Source organism: Ascaphus truei, chromosome 4 (assembly GCF_040206685.1).
Source record: "Ascaphus truei isolate aAscTru1 chromosome 4, aAscTru1.hap1, whole genome shotgun sequence".
NCBI lineage: Eukaryota > Metazoa > Chordata > Amphibia > Anura > Ascaphidae > Ascaphus > Ascaphus truei.
In genome coordinates, this window is record NC_134486.1 from 60,256,798 (window position 1) to 60,269,502 (window position 12,705).

Consider the following 12,705-nt stretch of genomic DNA (forward strand, 5'->3'; position numbering starts at 1 on the left):
ACCTGGCAATTTAAAAGGTGCTGATCAAGGTGTTTGACTTCAATATTATAAGCTACTATTGTAAGTATAAATGATGGTTATTTACTTTTCTAAATGTTCTCTCCTAGATCGGAATGCTGGCCATGATTACAGAAAATATGCAGGTATGGAGATGTACTTTGGGATGTAGATTGTTCAGTATATGAACCAGTGTAAATCTGTTATTTCGATGAGAAACATATTTGCAAGCAGGCGCCTCGAGTGATCACAATTAAATATGGTGACAATTATTTGGATCATTGAATAAAGTGCCTTAAAAAAACAGTCAATTTTCTTTTACTGTAAACTCTGTTTAAATTGTGTTGACGCCGAAATCAAGAATTTATAAAAATACAAAAGCTTGCTCTTTGTAGTCATTAAGTGTTAACAATATATACATGTATTTTTTTTGAAATTTTTTTTTTATATTATTATTATCTCACTGACTCAGAGGCGGGCAGGTGACAAATGGTGTTCAAGAAAATGTGTAGGTTCAACCATTCGGTGAAAGCTTGAACAATATACCCAGCTGAAATGGGAAAGGTACTTGTCAAATTACAAATTAGTCAGGCATGGCGAGTAAGGCCTCAATCCCCAAATATGGAAGACATTGAAAAGCAATGGCCCTCATTCTCCAGAGGCCAGATTGTCCCTGAGCTTGACTGCATGAAGGCAGAGGGTGCTCAGAATCCCCAGAGGTTGAACAAAAGCTATCATTCACAATTCAACCTGGCTAGTTACAGCTGCCGGACTTCCTTCAGTGAAGCAGCACTGGAAGATGAGCTTAAAAATATAAAATTATATTGTAGGCCTCGGTGAAGTAAGAAGAAAAGATGAAGGCTTCATTGGGCTCAAAAGCAGATGCCCATCTACAGATGCAGCCAGAATTGCTGTCTCCAGAGCCATGGCTGAACAAGCTTTAAGCCGTGGCTCCGGAGAGAGTCCTGCCCCAGTTGTGCTGCGAGGAGTCGATGCTTTTTGGATCGAACAACTGCAGTGATAATCAACTGGAACCGGGGCAGTCCCGGTGCCGAAAAACAGTAAGTCTTGCTACATCTGTGTAATGGAAAAATCCGTGGAGCAGGCTTCATCATTACCAAGAAATAGAGGAACATAGTGGAGTATGAAAGCTCACCTGAAAGAGCAACCAGAACCATCATTCAGTTGACGGGGTCACAAGCTTCAATTTATACATGCTTATCCCCCAACATCAAGTCACAAAGACAATGAAGTGGAAGACTTCTACCATGAAATCCATGAACTTAACAAAGAAAATTGTCACAAAGATCATTATGGAAGATTTTGCTGATTGGTGTCCAGCAGAAAGATGAAGCATTAGTTGGTAAATCTAGTTACGGCAAAAGTGATGGATGTTAAGACAGATTGGTAGAATTTGCAGAATGTGAATTCTCTCTTCAGGATAAATTCAAACAGAAAATAGGCTTAATTAGATTGTAAGCTTTTCAGAGCAGGGACTCCTTTTCCTAAATGTTACTTTTATGCCTGAAGCACTTCTTCCCATTATTATTTGTTATTTATATGATTGTCGTGTGTATTACTGCTGTGAAGCGCCATGTACATTAATGGCGCTACATACATACAGTGGACCCAATGGAATCGGGAATTAAATAGACTATATGCTAGCTAGTAAGAAACTCCTGATTTAAGACTGCACAGTCCTTCGCCATGTTGACACAAGAAGTGATCACTGATTTGGTTCTTTGCAAATTCCATGTTGATGCGACAGTGGAAAGCCAAAAACTGATGAGGCTGAAACAATCAACATCAAGAAAAACAGCAGATAATTTATACTAGAGCTGAAATATTGCTTTAGCTTGCTAGAGATGGGGATACTTTTACAGTTATGAAAAACTTGTGATCAAAAACAGGGTAAGAAAATATCAGATGAGAAAGTTACGGAGGAAACGGCAAGAAATGAAGCTATTCTTTGACGCAGAACAGAAATGGAATATACATAGCTGTGCAAGACTATTTACAGGGATATAACCGAATATGTATGAAAATGTATCTGCAATACTGTATGATAGATTATCGAAGATCACAATAGTATAAAGATGAGGCAGCGATTTATGATCAAGACGGAAATTATCCCACTCAAAACAATGGATTAACAATAAAAGATTGCACTAATCATAGAGTTGAGAACGTCGACAAAATTGTACAATAACACGGGTCATAATAAAGCGGAAGAGGAGCAAGAGGAAACCACCAATTGTGTCCCAGAGGCAGTAACAAAGACCATAACATCCATGAAGAATGTGAAGGCTTCTGGAAAGATGACAGTACAACTGAAGTCTTGAAAGAAGCTGGTGGACAAGTAGAGAATATCCTTGCATAACTCTTTACGTGCTGCTTGAAGAACAGGGGGGAATTCCAGAACAGTGAAGTCATGCCATTGTTCTTCATAAGAGGAGAGAAATGCAGCTTTGAGAACTACAGACCAATCAGTCTTAAAATCACAAGAGTTTTACAAAGATGCTCTCATCAGCTGCAACTTTGCCCAGCCTAGAAAAGAGCAGGTTTTCACAGTGGATACAACACAATGGATCAGATCTGAGTCGTATGAGAAGTGATTTCCCAAAGTAATGAATACAATCTACCACACCGCTTAGGATTTGTAGATTTCAAAAAAGCATTTGATTCGGTCTACATTTTGTGGCTACTCGTTTTCTCGTTGGCTATGTATACATGTTGTGGTTATTGCCAACAAGGAATTTACCCAGCAGACTGAGCCTTTTTCTGATACCAACTGGGCTATGGATTTATATTAATTCTGTTAATATGCGATGTGGTAGCTAGATTTATACGTGGCAGCATTTGCAAGGTATAAGTCTATTCGAGTAAGCTTATGAGAGTCTGTTTGTGTTTGAAGACATCTGTGTAAGTGCAGAGGAGTAAAGCCTACAATTGTTATCAGCATTCGAAAAGTGCATATTTTACCTGTACATATACATTTTACTTGTATATGAAGTAGCTGTGACAACTTTACTGTGAGTGAAAGTTGGATATTTTACCAACATCCCGTTCTCTTGTCTCTCGATGGATTTACTTTTTTAAGATGCCCCCATGATGAGGGGTGTGTCTTAGCCCCGGGCCATAGAGGTGTGGGGAGAGCGGAGGCGCGCTAACGCTGAGGCTCACCTGCTTCAGTCAGCGCGATTGCACGGACTTGCAGGCGAGCCAGCGTGCGCGAAGGGAGGTGGTTGGAGGCGGGGCAGTGACGTCGCTGGACCAATCGCCCGCGACGCACTGACGTCAATGTCACGGCACCGACGTCACGGCGCCGTGACGTTGACGCTGCTGTGCTGTGATTGGAGGTTTTCAGCCGACAGCACGCTGAAAAACAGCTTGGCGTTCGGCTGAAACCTCCAACTCGTCAGCACGCCTGCAGACGCTCGCGTGAGCTTCCTCTCAAGGCATCCTCATTGAGGATGCAGGGGCTCAGCGCGGAGCGTCCGCACACCTCAGCACGGCCTGTCCGTCTATGGACTCGGCCTTATGGACCTCATATAATGAGTAATCTCCTGACTAGTATGATATCTCGCTATATAACTGACATTTTCTTCTTGTGACTGATTAGTGAGTAAATACTGCAAGTGTATGTGGTTTTTCCTATCCTTAACTGGTACCTATTCTTAAATTGGCTTAAGCGATTTTGCTCCTATGACTGGTACTAAATCCAGCTCAACCCAGTTATAGTGCGATCTGCTACAACGCGGATCCGTTTAAAAAAATATATATTTTTTCAAATTGAGACACACACACGGCAGAGACAGCTGTCATCCCGGCTTCTGCAGACAGCATGAGATCCTCCCCCGCTCCCCTCCTATCGCAGACTCGCCAGCTCTCCTGCACAGCCCACAGTCTCCTCCCATCCCGCCATACTCACCTTTTCCCCCCTCCCTCCCTGTACCTCCACCGTGGGGGGAGTAGAGAGTCACATACACACACACACACACATCTCTCCCTCTCTCCCTGTACCTCCACTGGGGGGGAGGAGAAAAGGGAGCTGGTTCCTGGCCGGGGGACTCAGACAGCTGACATCCCGGCTTCTCCTGATTCTGTGAAATCCTCCTCCCGCTCCCCACCCTCTTGCAGACTTACCAGGTCTCTTGCACAGCACGGGTAAGTGCTGCGTGGGGCTGCCGCTGCGATGCCGGACTCAGGGAGAGCTGGGAGAGTTATCTCTGCTCTCCCCCCTAAGGCGGACGCGGAACCCCTTATCGCGGCGGCCATTTTTTTTTCAGCTGTATATGCTAGCAAGTAACAACAATAGATGGGAACCTATCGAATGAAAGCAATAGGCAATGGAGCAATAAGCAATAGCAGAATGAAGATGGGATGGACCGCACCGCATTTGGAAGAAACAAGACAATATTTCAAGGGAATGTTCCACTGTGCCTCAAGAGGAAACTGTTAAACCAGTGTTCTCTACCTGTGCTCCCGTATTGATGTAAAACTTGTACCGTGAATGGAAAAATCATTCAGTATGTGTATATATATATATATATATATATATATATATATATATATATATATATACCAACAGCTGAAGACCCATTCAACATATTGAATGGGTTTGGAAGCAAACAAGTCTGACATGGCAAGGGTGGACAGGACATATTATATGAGCAGAAATGACCATCATTTTGACAGACTGGATTACTAGTGGTATCAAAAGACCAATACAATGACCAAAAGTAAGATGGGAGACTGAAATAAAAGACATGGATAAGAGGCTTGCAACTGCAGTCCTTTGGAGATCATTGGCAAGGCCTTCGTTCAGCAGTGGCTCGACAGGCTCTGAAGGTGTGATACATCTTATATCATACATATGTCTGTGTTGAAAGCATTGTTACTTCCTTAACCGGACAGTGCAAGATTTGCTTGCTCTACTGCCATTGAATTCAACAGAAGCGGGAGGAAAACCCTTGTGGGTCTCAGTGTATATGACAGTTAAGAGTTTTGATGTTAATCTGCACTTTCAGACTGTCTAATTCTGAAAATAATTCCATCATGAACAGGTGCCAGATCACGATTCACGGGAAGATCTGATAAAAAATCATTACATGGCAAGAGTAGCGGATCTCACAATACAGTTTCAACAAGCTGACAGCAAGGCAGTGCATTTCCATGCTGAGGTATGCCTCTATACAATATTGAATGTATTATCTAACCCAGGGGAGCGCAAACTTGCAGGTGCAACATTTTCTGGGGTGTTAGTTTGGGGTGCGGGGGCGGCGGCCCCTGCGGCCCCTGCACTCTTCCCCACAACAGTTATATTAAATTGTGGGGGAGCGCGAGAGGCTTGTAAGTCAAAAAACACCAGACAAAAGGTAGAGGGGGGAGAGCAGGCAGGAGGAGGGTGCAGACAAAGTTTGTGCACCCTGATCTAACCTGATATTTATTTTGTGAATGAGTGATCATGAAATGCACACATTGAGTTAACTTGTAACAGAGACTAGTGTCTACTAAGGTACAACTTAACTAAAATGTAAATGTAATTGAAAATATTAAATGGTTACTCTGTCTGTACAGCTATTTGCTTATTCTTTTATTCAAAACGCTGTCATTCTTTTTTTTTTTTTTTTTTTTTTTTTTTTTTTTGCATCTTTTACTTTAGTTGGAATGTTTGTGTAATGCAGTTTCATTAAGGGAACATTAATTGGCCCACATTAAGGGTTAAATAGTTTAGCAAGAAGGAAAATTAGTAGTTTTGTTGTCCATTACCAAAAAAAAAATCAGATTCGCTGTAGGTTGGGATACATTATTGTGAACAAATATTAGCTCTTCATAGATGAAATCACAGTATACAGAGCTTTTGAAACCACCTAGATTTCCTCTTCAAGTGTACACTTTAAGAAGAAATCCATGAGGTTTTGAATGCTCTGTACACTATAATTTCATCTATGAAGAGCTCTGTGTGTCCATTATAATGTGTATCATCCTACAGAACATTTGAATCTGCTTTCCTTGAGGACCAACACAGCTAGAAGAACTTTGCACTACATAAAACATCACTGACTGTTACATCGTCTAGACTGTACATTTTAAAAAGAATAAACCATTTTCTCCATGGCCGGTTTATCATTTTTATATTTAATTTTACAGTGCCGAGCACTTGCCAAGAGATTAGCTTTGGCAGACAAGTCCAATCGGAACCTAATTGAAGAAACAAAAACAGCCAGTCAGAACATAAGCAGATTACAGGTAAGGACAGCCAATTGGCAAGCCTGTCGTCAAACTCTCCCATTGATCCTCCATGGGGAAGCCAATGATTGATCAGGCACTTACTGTAGGTCGGTTTACTCATCTACTGATTGGCAACTACAGGAAGCCACGAGCATGCAAGACACTTGGGAAAACAAATAGATTCATTACCTATCACTGGTCTAGTTTATTACCAATTTGATGAGTTAGATAAATTGAAGAAATGGGTATCCATTTCAAATCTGGAGCGGCCCGTCCCAACTCTTAAGTAAGACTGGTATATTGCCAGTTTGTTTTGGAAGAGAGGCCGCAGGTGGTTATTTCTGTACAATAGTTAAAGCTCATGGTGCTTTCTACCAAGCATCTTTACTCACTCTGAATATATAAATAATATATAAAGATCTTTTGAACGGACATCAGATTTCCCATAAGTGAATCGCCCCTTCACTGCAACGCATTGCAGGCCCCTTAGACAGCGATGAAGTTGCAAATTAAGGACAGTTATAAGTAATTTTTGTATTTCATATTTGAGTGTTAAAAATATAATTTGGTTTATTGTATCCATTGACTATTGTAAATGTCTGAGTCAATCTTGTTTGCTCCACCAAAGAGAGAGTAATTTAGATTGAACTATTCCTCTGGAAATTGGAGATTTCGTTAGATATGCGTAAAGGATATAGGGAGGATTGTAGCTTAAATAAAAGTAAAGTCTTGACAACATTTTTAAGATAAGATAAACTTCTAAAAATGGTCTATATTTTTCATTTTAAGGCATTAATCACATGCTTTGTGTTATCCAGCTACTCTTTCTATACAGATGGATTGACTCGATCTCATTAGCCTTTTGTGATATGTTGTATGGATAAAGTAGAATGTAGTACCTTGGTATGCATAAACCAAATACATAGCTTACCCGATTTTGTATTTGGGTGACTTGGACTACTGTAGTATCCTACGAACTGGCCATTCTTCTTCATACCCCACTTCAATTAATTCTGAATGCTGAATTTAGCATCTCTGTATCTCACAAGTTCACTTAAATCACCCCTTTCCTCAAATCCCTCTGCTGGTTCCATATTAAAACCTGCAATTCCTTCAAATCTACTCTCCTGTCCTTTAAGGCATTACAACATCAATCCCTTAACTGTAATCTCTTACTACACCTTCATGCACACTTCACTCTGCACAAGCATCCCTCCTCTTCACTCCACTGATCTCTTTGGCTCTTTACCAACTCAAAACATGCTCTTGTATCTCTGGAATGACCAATAACATTCTATTCACAAGACTTCCACTCATTATCTTCACAACTAAAATAAAAACTCAACTCTTAGAGGCTTCAATAGAATTTCCACCAGTGTTGGCCACCCTCACACATCTATTCGTATACTGCACTCCATCTCTTTTTATTGATACTTATTAACTTCTCCTACAGCCGCAGTTTCTCTGATCACATACTTGTACTGTTGTATTATTGACACATACTGTATAGGATATCATATTAGATGTCTCCTACTACACTGCTTAAATTGTATTGTATGTCTTTATTTATATAGCGCCAAAAGTGTACTCAGCGCTTCACAAAATACAGTACAGGGAATTATAATAATACAATAAGTGCAGCAAAAATCAGACAATAGGAAAGGAAATCCCTGCCCCGAAGAGCTTACAATCTAAGAGGTTTGTGGGGAAACTTAGAGAGAGCAGGTGAGGGAATAAGTGCTGTAGATGGGTGTGCTTGGCCACAATGGGTGGTATAAGTGACTGTGGGACAGTAGCCATGAGTGCAGGCTATTGGGATGCTTGATTTGTGGGGCAAGTTTTAAGGTTAGTCAGTGTTACATGAAATGGTTAACACCATTTACAGGGGAAGAGATGGCAGGGTTGGTAAGTTGGTAAGATCAGGTGTGTATGTCTGGGTTCAGGCTTAGGGGAGATCCCCTTAAATGGTAAGCTCTTCTGGGTAGGGACTTTTTCACATTGTTTCCATTGGTCTCTGTAGCACTCGCCCTAGTTTGATCCTGTATTATCTTGTTCCGCCAATGTGCATCTCATTTAGTACAGTACAGATTAAAGAATAATAATTCTAATATTTAAATTCGGCCTATACTATATGTTAAATGTCCTTAATTACGTCTTTGCTATAAATTTACTCCAGCATAACAGAATTCAGCATTCTGGTCGTTGCACACAAAAACAAAACATTTATTTTGAAAATAATTACTTACATACAAAAATAGTAAGAATGGTAATGATGATGTTTCAAATAGATTATGATATTCTTAAGAATCGTTGCACATAGTAACTTTCTGTAGTTATCTTCTCCCGATATTAACGCGTCTTTCTCCATGATATCATTCTTTCTCCTTCCTGGTCTCTTGCCTTGTCCTTCTAGCCTCACTTTTTATACAAATGGAAACACCCAGTCAGCCATCTTAACATTAAATATTATATCCTAACATGGTTTTTACATACAGTACTGATGTCATGTTAACTTCTTCTGAACATATATGGAGCTTAAAGCTTCTTGTACTGAAATGGTTACTTCAGCATATCTTCATTGGTTAAATGGCATCTTACTCAGCTCGGACCTACTGTTGTGTAATAATCACTCTCGCAACCTGAGACCATAGTATGACCTTTTGTGTCTATTCTTTTTATTAGAATAGACTTCACGTGTAATGAATCTAGGAGATCTACAAAAACAACCTTCAAACTCATTCTAGTGTTAATGCACGTCTTATAAAAGATAAGATATCATTTCAACAATTGTCCTGTAATCATTCATTCATATGCTTAAGCTTCTTTTTAGAAAAACATAATTTCTTACACTATAAAATATTATGGGCTCTTGTTTTTAAACGGTTTTTCTTTTATTTGTTTCCCCCGCCCACCCCTCTCAAAGATCTGTTTAAAAACAGATGTTGTGTCACTTATGGTTATGTTCCAGTTATAGACATCAATATAACTTTCAACTCTCCAGAAACGACAGTATAACTAAAATATGTAGCAGCATAGATACTACTAATGTGCGTGATACATCAATGCTAAAGAAACTCTCAAAATGTTCTCCTTTCAAATTGTTTACCCTTGTCTGCTGCACTGATGGGCATAAGCAGAAGACTTTCAATACCATTATGTGCTCATGCTAATTTTATTGTCCTATATGATAAAGAATTGTAGTAGGTCTTGGAGCCTGATGTAAGATGCAAGAGGAAATCGGCCATTTCAGAACCTTATCTCCTGTCATTCTCTGTGTTCTCTCTATTCCTTGATGACCTTTATATTCAAGAATACTGATTGCCATCAACAGTGCTTTAGTCTTATATTTTGGACATGAATAATTTAGTCTGCCATTTGCGTGCACAGTCAAAAAAATACTGTATAACGTTTTTTAGAAACGGCAAAGCCTAAGTTGAATTTAAGCTTCATTTCATGGGTATTTTTAAAAACATTTTAACCTTAGGTTTTTTTTTTTTGCATTTACTAGTTCAGTATTTCAGATTTAGTCTCGTTTTTCTTACCTCATCACACAAATGGACTTATAGTGATGAAACACTTAATGTAGAAATGTGTTCTGCAAATCATACCAGTGGTAAATAATGGAGCCTTTGTGATTGCAAAGAATACCACCTTTCTTTTCTGTATTAAAAATCAATCTCAATGCATATCAGGCCCTTTCTAAGAAGACCGGTTGGAGTTAAAGGAGACACTTGTCGAACAGGCACCCTCTCATTCAGAGGCCCTAAAAAAAAAAGCTAATTATTCTTTATCCCTTGAGTGGTGCTGCTTGTTATAATCGTTTGATACTGACCTTCAAAGTCATGCTATGGTGCTGCATGAGTGTTTAGTCATGTGGTCACGAACCCTCTGGCACTAGCGATCACACGATTCCTCCACTGAGCACTCGCCTCACATCCCGCTTCCGTTAATGTAAAAGAAAGGGTCCGTCCTTCCTCCCGCCCCTTCTTTTTTAGTCTGTGGCTGATTCCAACTGCCCCATAGAAAACTAGCAAACTTAGATGACGTACGTCAAAGGCCCCAGTGTGTGACCCATCGTGACGTACGTATTGGTCTACAGAGCACTATGGTTGCTACCATAATAGATATTTTTTTTTTTTTTTGTCAAAACGGCACCAAAAAAAACCTACCAATATCAAGAACTGGGGACCACTGATTTTTAGTTCTTGGTCGCTCCCCTTGTTCTGGTAAGATTAAAGAGAAAATTGCTGCTTTAATAGCAACTCCCAAAATATTGAAAGGTTGCAGAAGGTTGTCTTTTGAATCTTTAATGGGGAATCCCTTTCTGTCTCCCTGATGAAGAAAGAAATCTGTTTAAGGAAGACCATTACATGGTTAAACTGTTTTGGTTTTGACTAATGTTGTAGGGATTGTTCCCACGGCGTTTTCTATTGCTAGTTGCTTGCTATTTTTAAGTTCAATTCTTGCTGCGTTTAATATATAATTTTACAGGTTTAACAAGGGTCTTTCACATTTTCATTAGCAAGAAGAAAGGTGGACAAAAATATGTTTGTTTGTTTTTTATTTTTTTGGCATCTTAGCAATTTCTACAATCATACTCTACATACTTTCATGGTAACAATAAACATCAGAATTATTGTCCGAATATTTTCCTTTCCAAATGTAGCTGAAATAGAAATATAACATGCACCATTTATCTGCACTGCAACTTAATCCCTCATTACAAAAATATTTTTAAACAATTACTGTTTTCATTCTTTTCCTTTGATTTTTTTTTTTTTTAGGATGAGTTAACTACAACCAAAAGAAGTTATGAAGATCAATTAAGCATGATGAGTGACCATCTTTGTATTATGAATGAAACTTTATCAAAACAAAGGGAGGAAATTGATACTTTAAAGATGGCTAACAAGGTGAGTGACACCTTTTTTTGTACACTTCAGAAACGCCTTCACTGCTAGATAGATTTACCTGGTTAATGTATTTGCTACCAGAGTGGTTCTAAAGGGTCCATGTGCATCACTAAATGTAACTGATTATGTTCAGTATTAATTGGCACTCCACTCCGTATAGCACGGTGAACAGAATAGAATTTAGCACTTTACTTTACTCTGTTCAGGTGACAATTCTGAATTTCCACTTGAAAGACTTGGTAGTTTTGCTTTTTGTATTACAATATAAAGATTATAGAATTACATGAATGGCATTGTGTTATCAAATGGAAAATAAAGCATCTCCAGAAAGCATTTCAGAAATCACACATGCATTGATCACATCTGTATCACATTCAAAAGTCTTCGTCAACTTAATGTTCAATGTAATGTTTCAAACATTATATACAACCAGTTTATTATAACTTCACACGGAGACCTCCCAAAATGCACTCGTTTCAGTCGAAATGAGCGTACAATATACCAATTACGTCATCACATAAACAGACGTAGAAGTCATATCAAAAGATAGCATTTATCTGCACTTTTATTGGTTGCATCTCTGCATGGCACACAGTGATACACTATTGTTGTCTCTTTGGTGCTCATAACCACCTTTATTTCAGTGGATTACCAGAATGTAGCACTGCAATCTGTTCAGAATTATTTTATTTATATATTTTTGGATCTCATATTTTTTCAAATGTAAGTTATTACTGGAAGGTGTTTATTCCATTTCAAGTGTATAAAGAAAGTGGGTGCTCCAGTGATTTTTTGGAATATCAAAACGATGTCATCAATGGTTATTTGTATATAAAACTCATGAGTGTAACTCTAGTATGGAGTGGGTAAAGTAATGAGTGATAAGCGAGTAGCCAGTGAATAATGAATATCGCATCTACTGAAGGGAACAATCAAAAATGATGGTATTCACCTTGATGTAACCTCATTGGAGAAAAACATAACACATACTGGAACTAATGATTGTCCATAACTCACAATGTTTCACAAGTCTTGAATGGTAATATCTTGAATTAGATCTTACACACTCCTTGAGCCACACAGATACCCAGCAAGCTATATAATGTATAAAAGTGTCAATTTGAGTGCTCGTGGGAGTGGCTAAATGTATACAACAAAAAACAAAGAAGCCCAAAGCTACATCCAATATGACAAATTACACGGTGAAATACCTATATATCTCTTAAATTGTTATTTAGTTAAGCCCTCTGGCCAAAGTGTTATACGCCTACTAGCTGTCACGCTGCGCTCACCACAAACAGGACGGAAGACCGCGGGGCTGAGGTGGGGATTGATAGGCACCGACCCACAACCACGCAGTCCTGTCCGGAATGCGTAGTCCTAGTCGTACCGCGTCGTAGGGTTGGAGAGGTCAGGGTAGTCAGGGTACTTGCCGTGTTCCAGGGTTGGAGAGTCCGGGTAGGTAGAGTTTCGTAGCCAAGGTCCTGGGTAATAGAAGGTAGAGTAGTCGAGTAACGAAGCCGGGGTCAAAGTGCTGGAGAGTGTAGAAATCCAAGTAACA

At 39.3% G+C, this 12,705-nt stretch overlaps 1 protein-coding gene across 2 annotated transcripts in view; it reads left to right on the top strand.

Annotated features, from left to right (window-relative positions):
* PPP1R21 (protein phosphatase 1 regulatory subunit 21) overlaps window positions 1-12,705 on the top strand; it is a 70,918-nt gene that overhangs the window by 48,438 nt on the left and 9,775 nt on the right. Inside the window, exons 18-21 of one of the 2 annotated variants that reach the window (XM_075595836.1) lie at window positions 108-143; window positions 5,064-5,180; window positions 6,151-6,249; window positions 11,016-11,144. In XM_075595836.1, the coding sequence (XP_075451951.1) occupies window positions 108-143; window positions 5,064-5,180; window positions 6,151-6,249; window positions 11,016-11,144 (381 nt within the window). The remainder of the gene's footprint in view (window positions 1-107; window positions 144-5,063; window positions 5,181-6,150; window positions 6,250-11,015; window positions 11,145-12,705) is intronic. The other variant, XM_075595837.1, reaches the window with a different exon arrangement.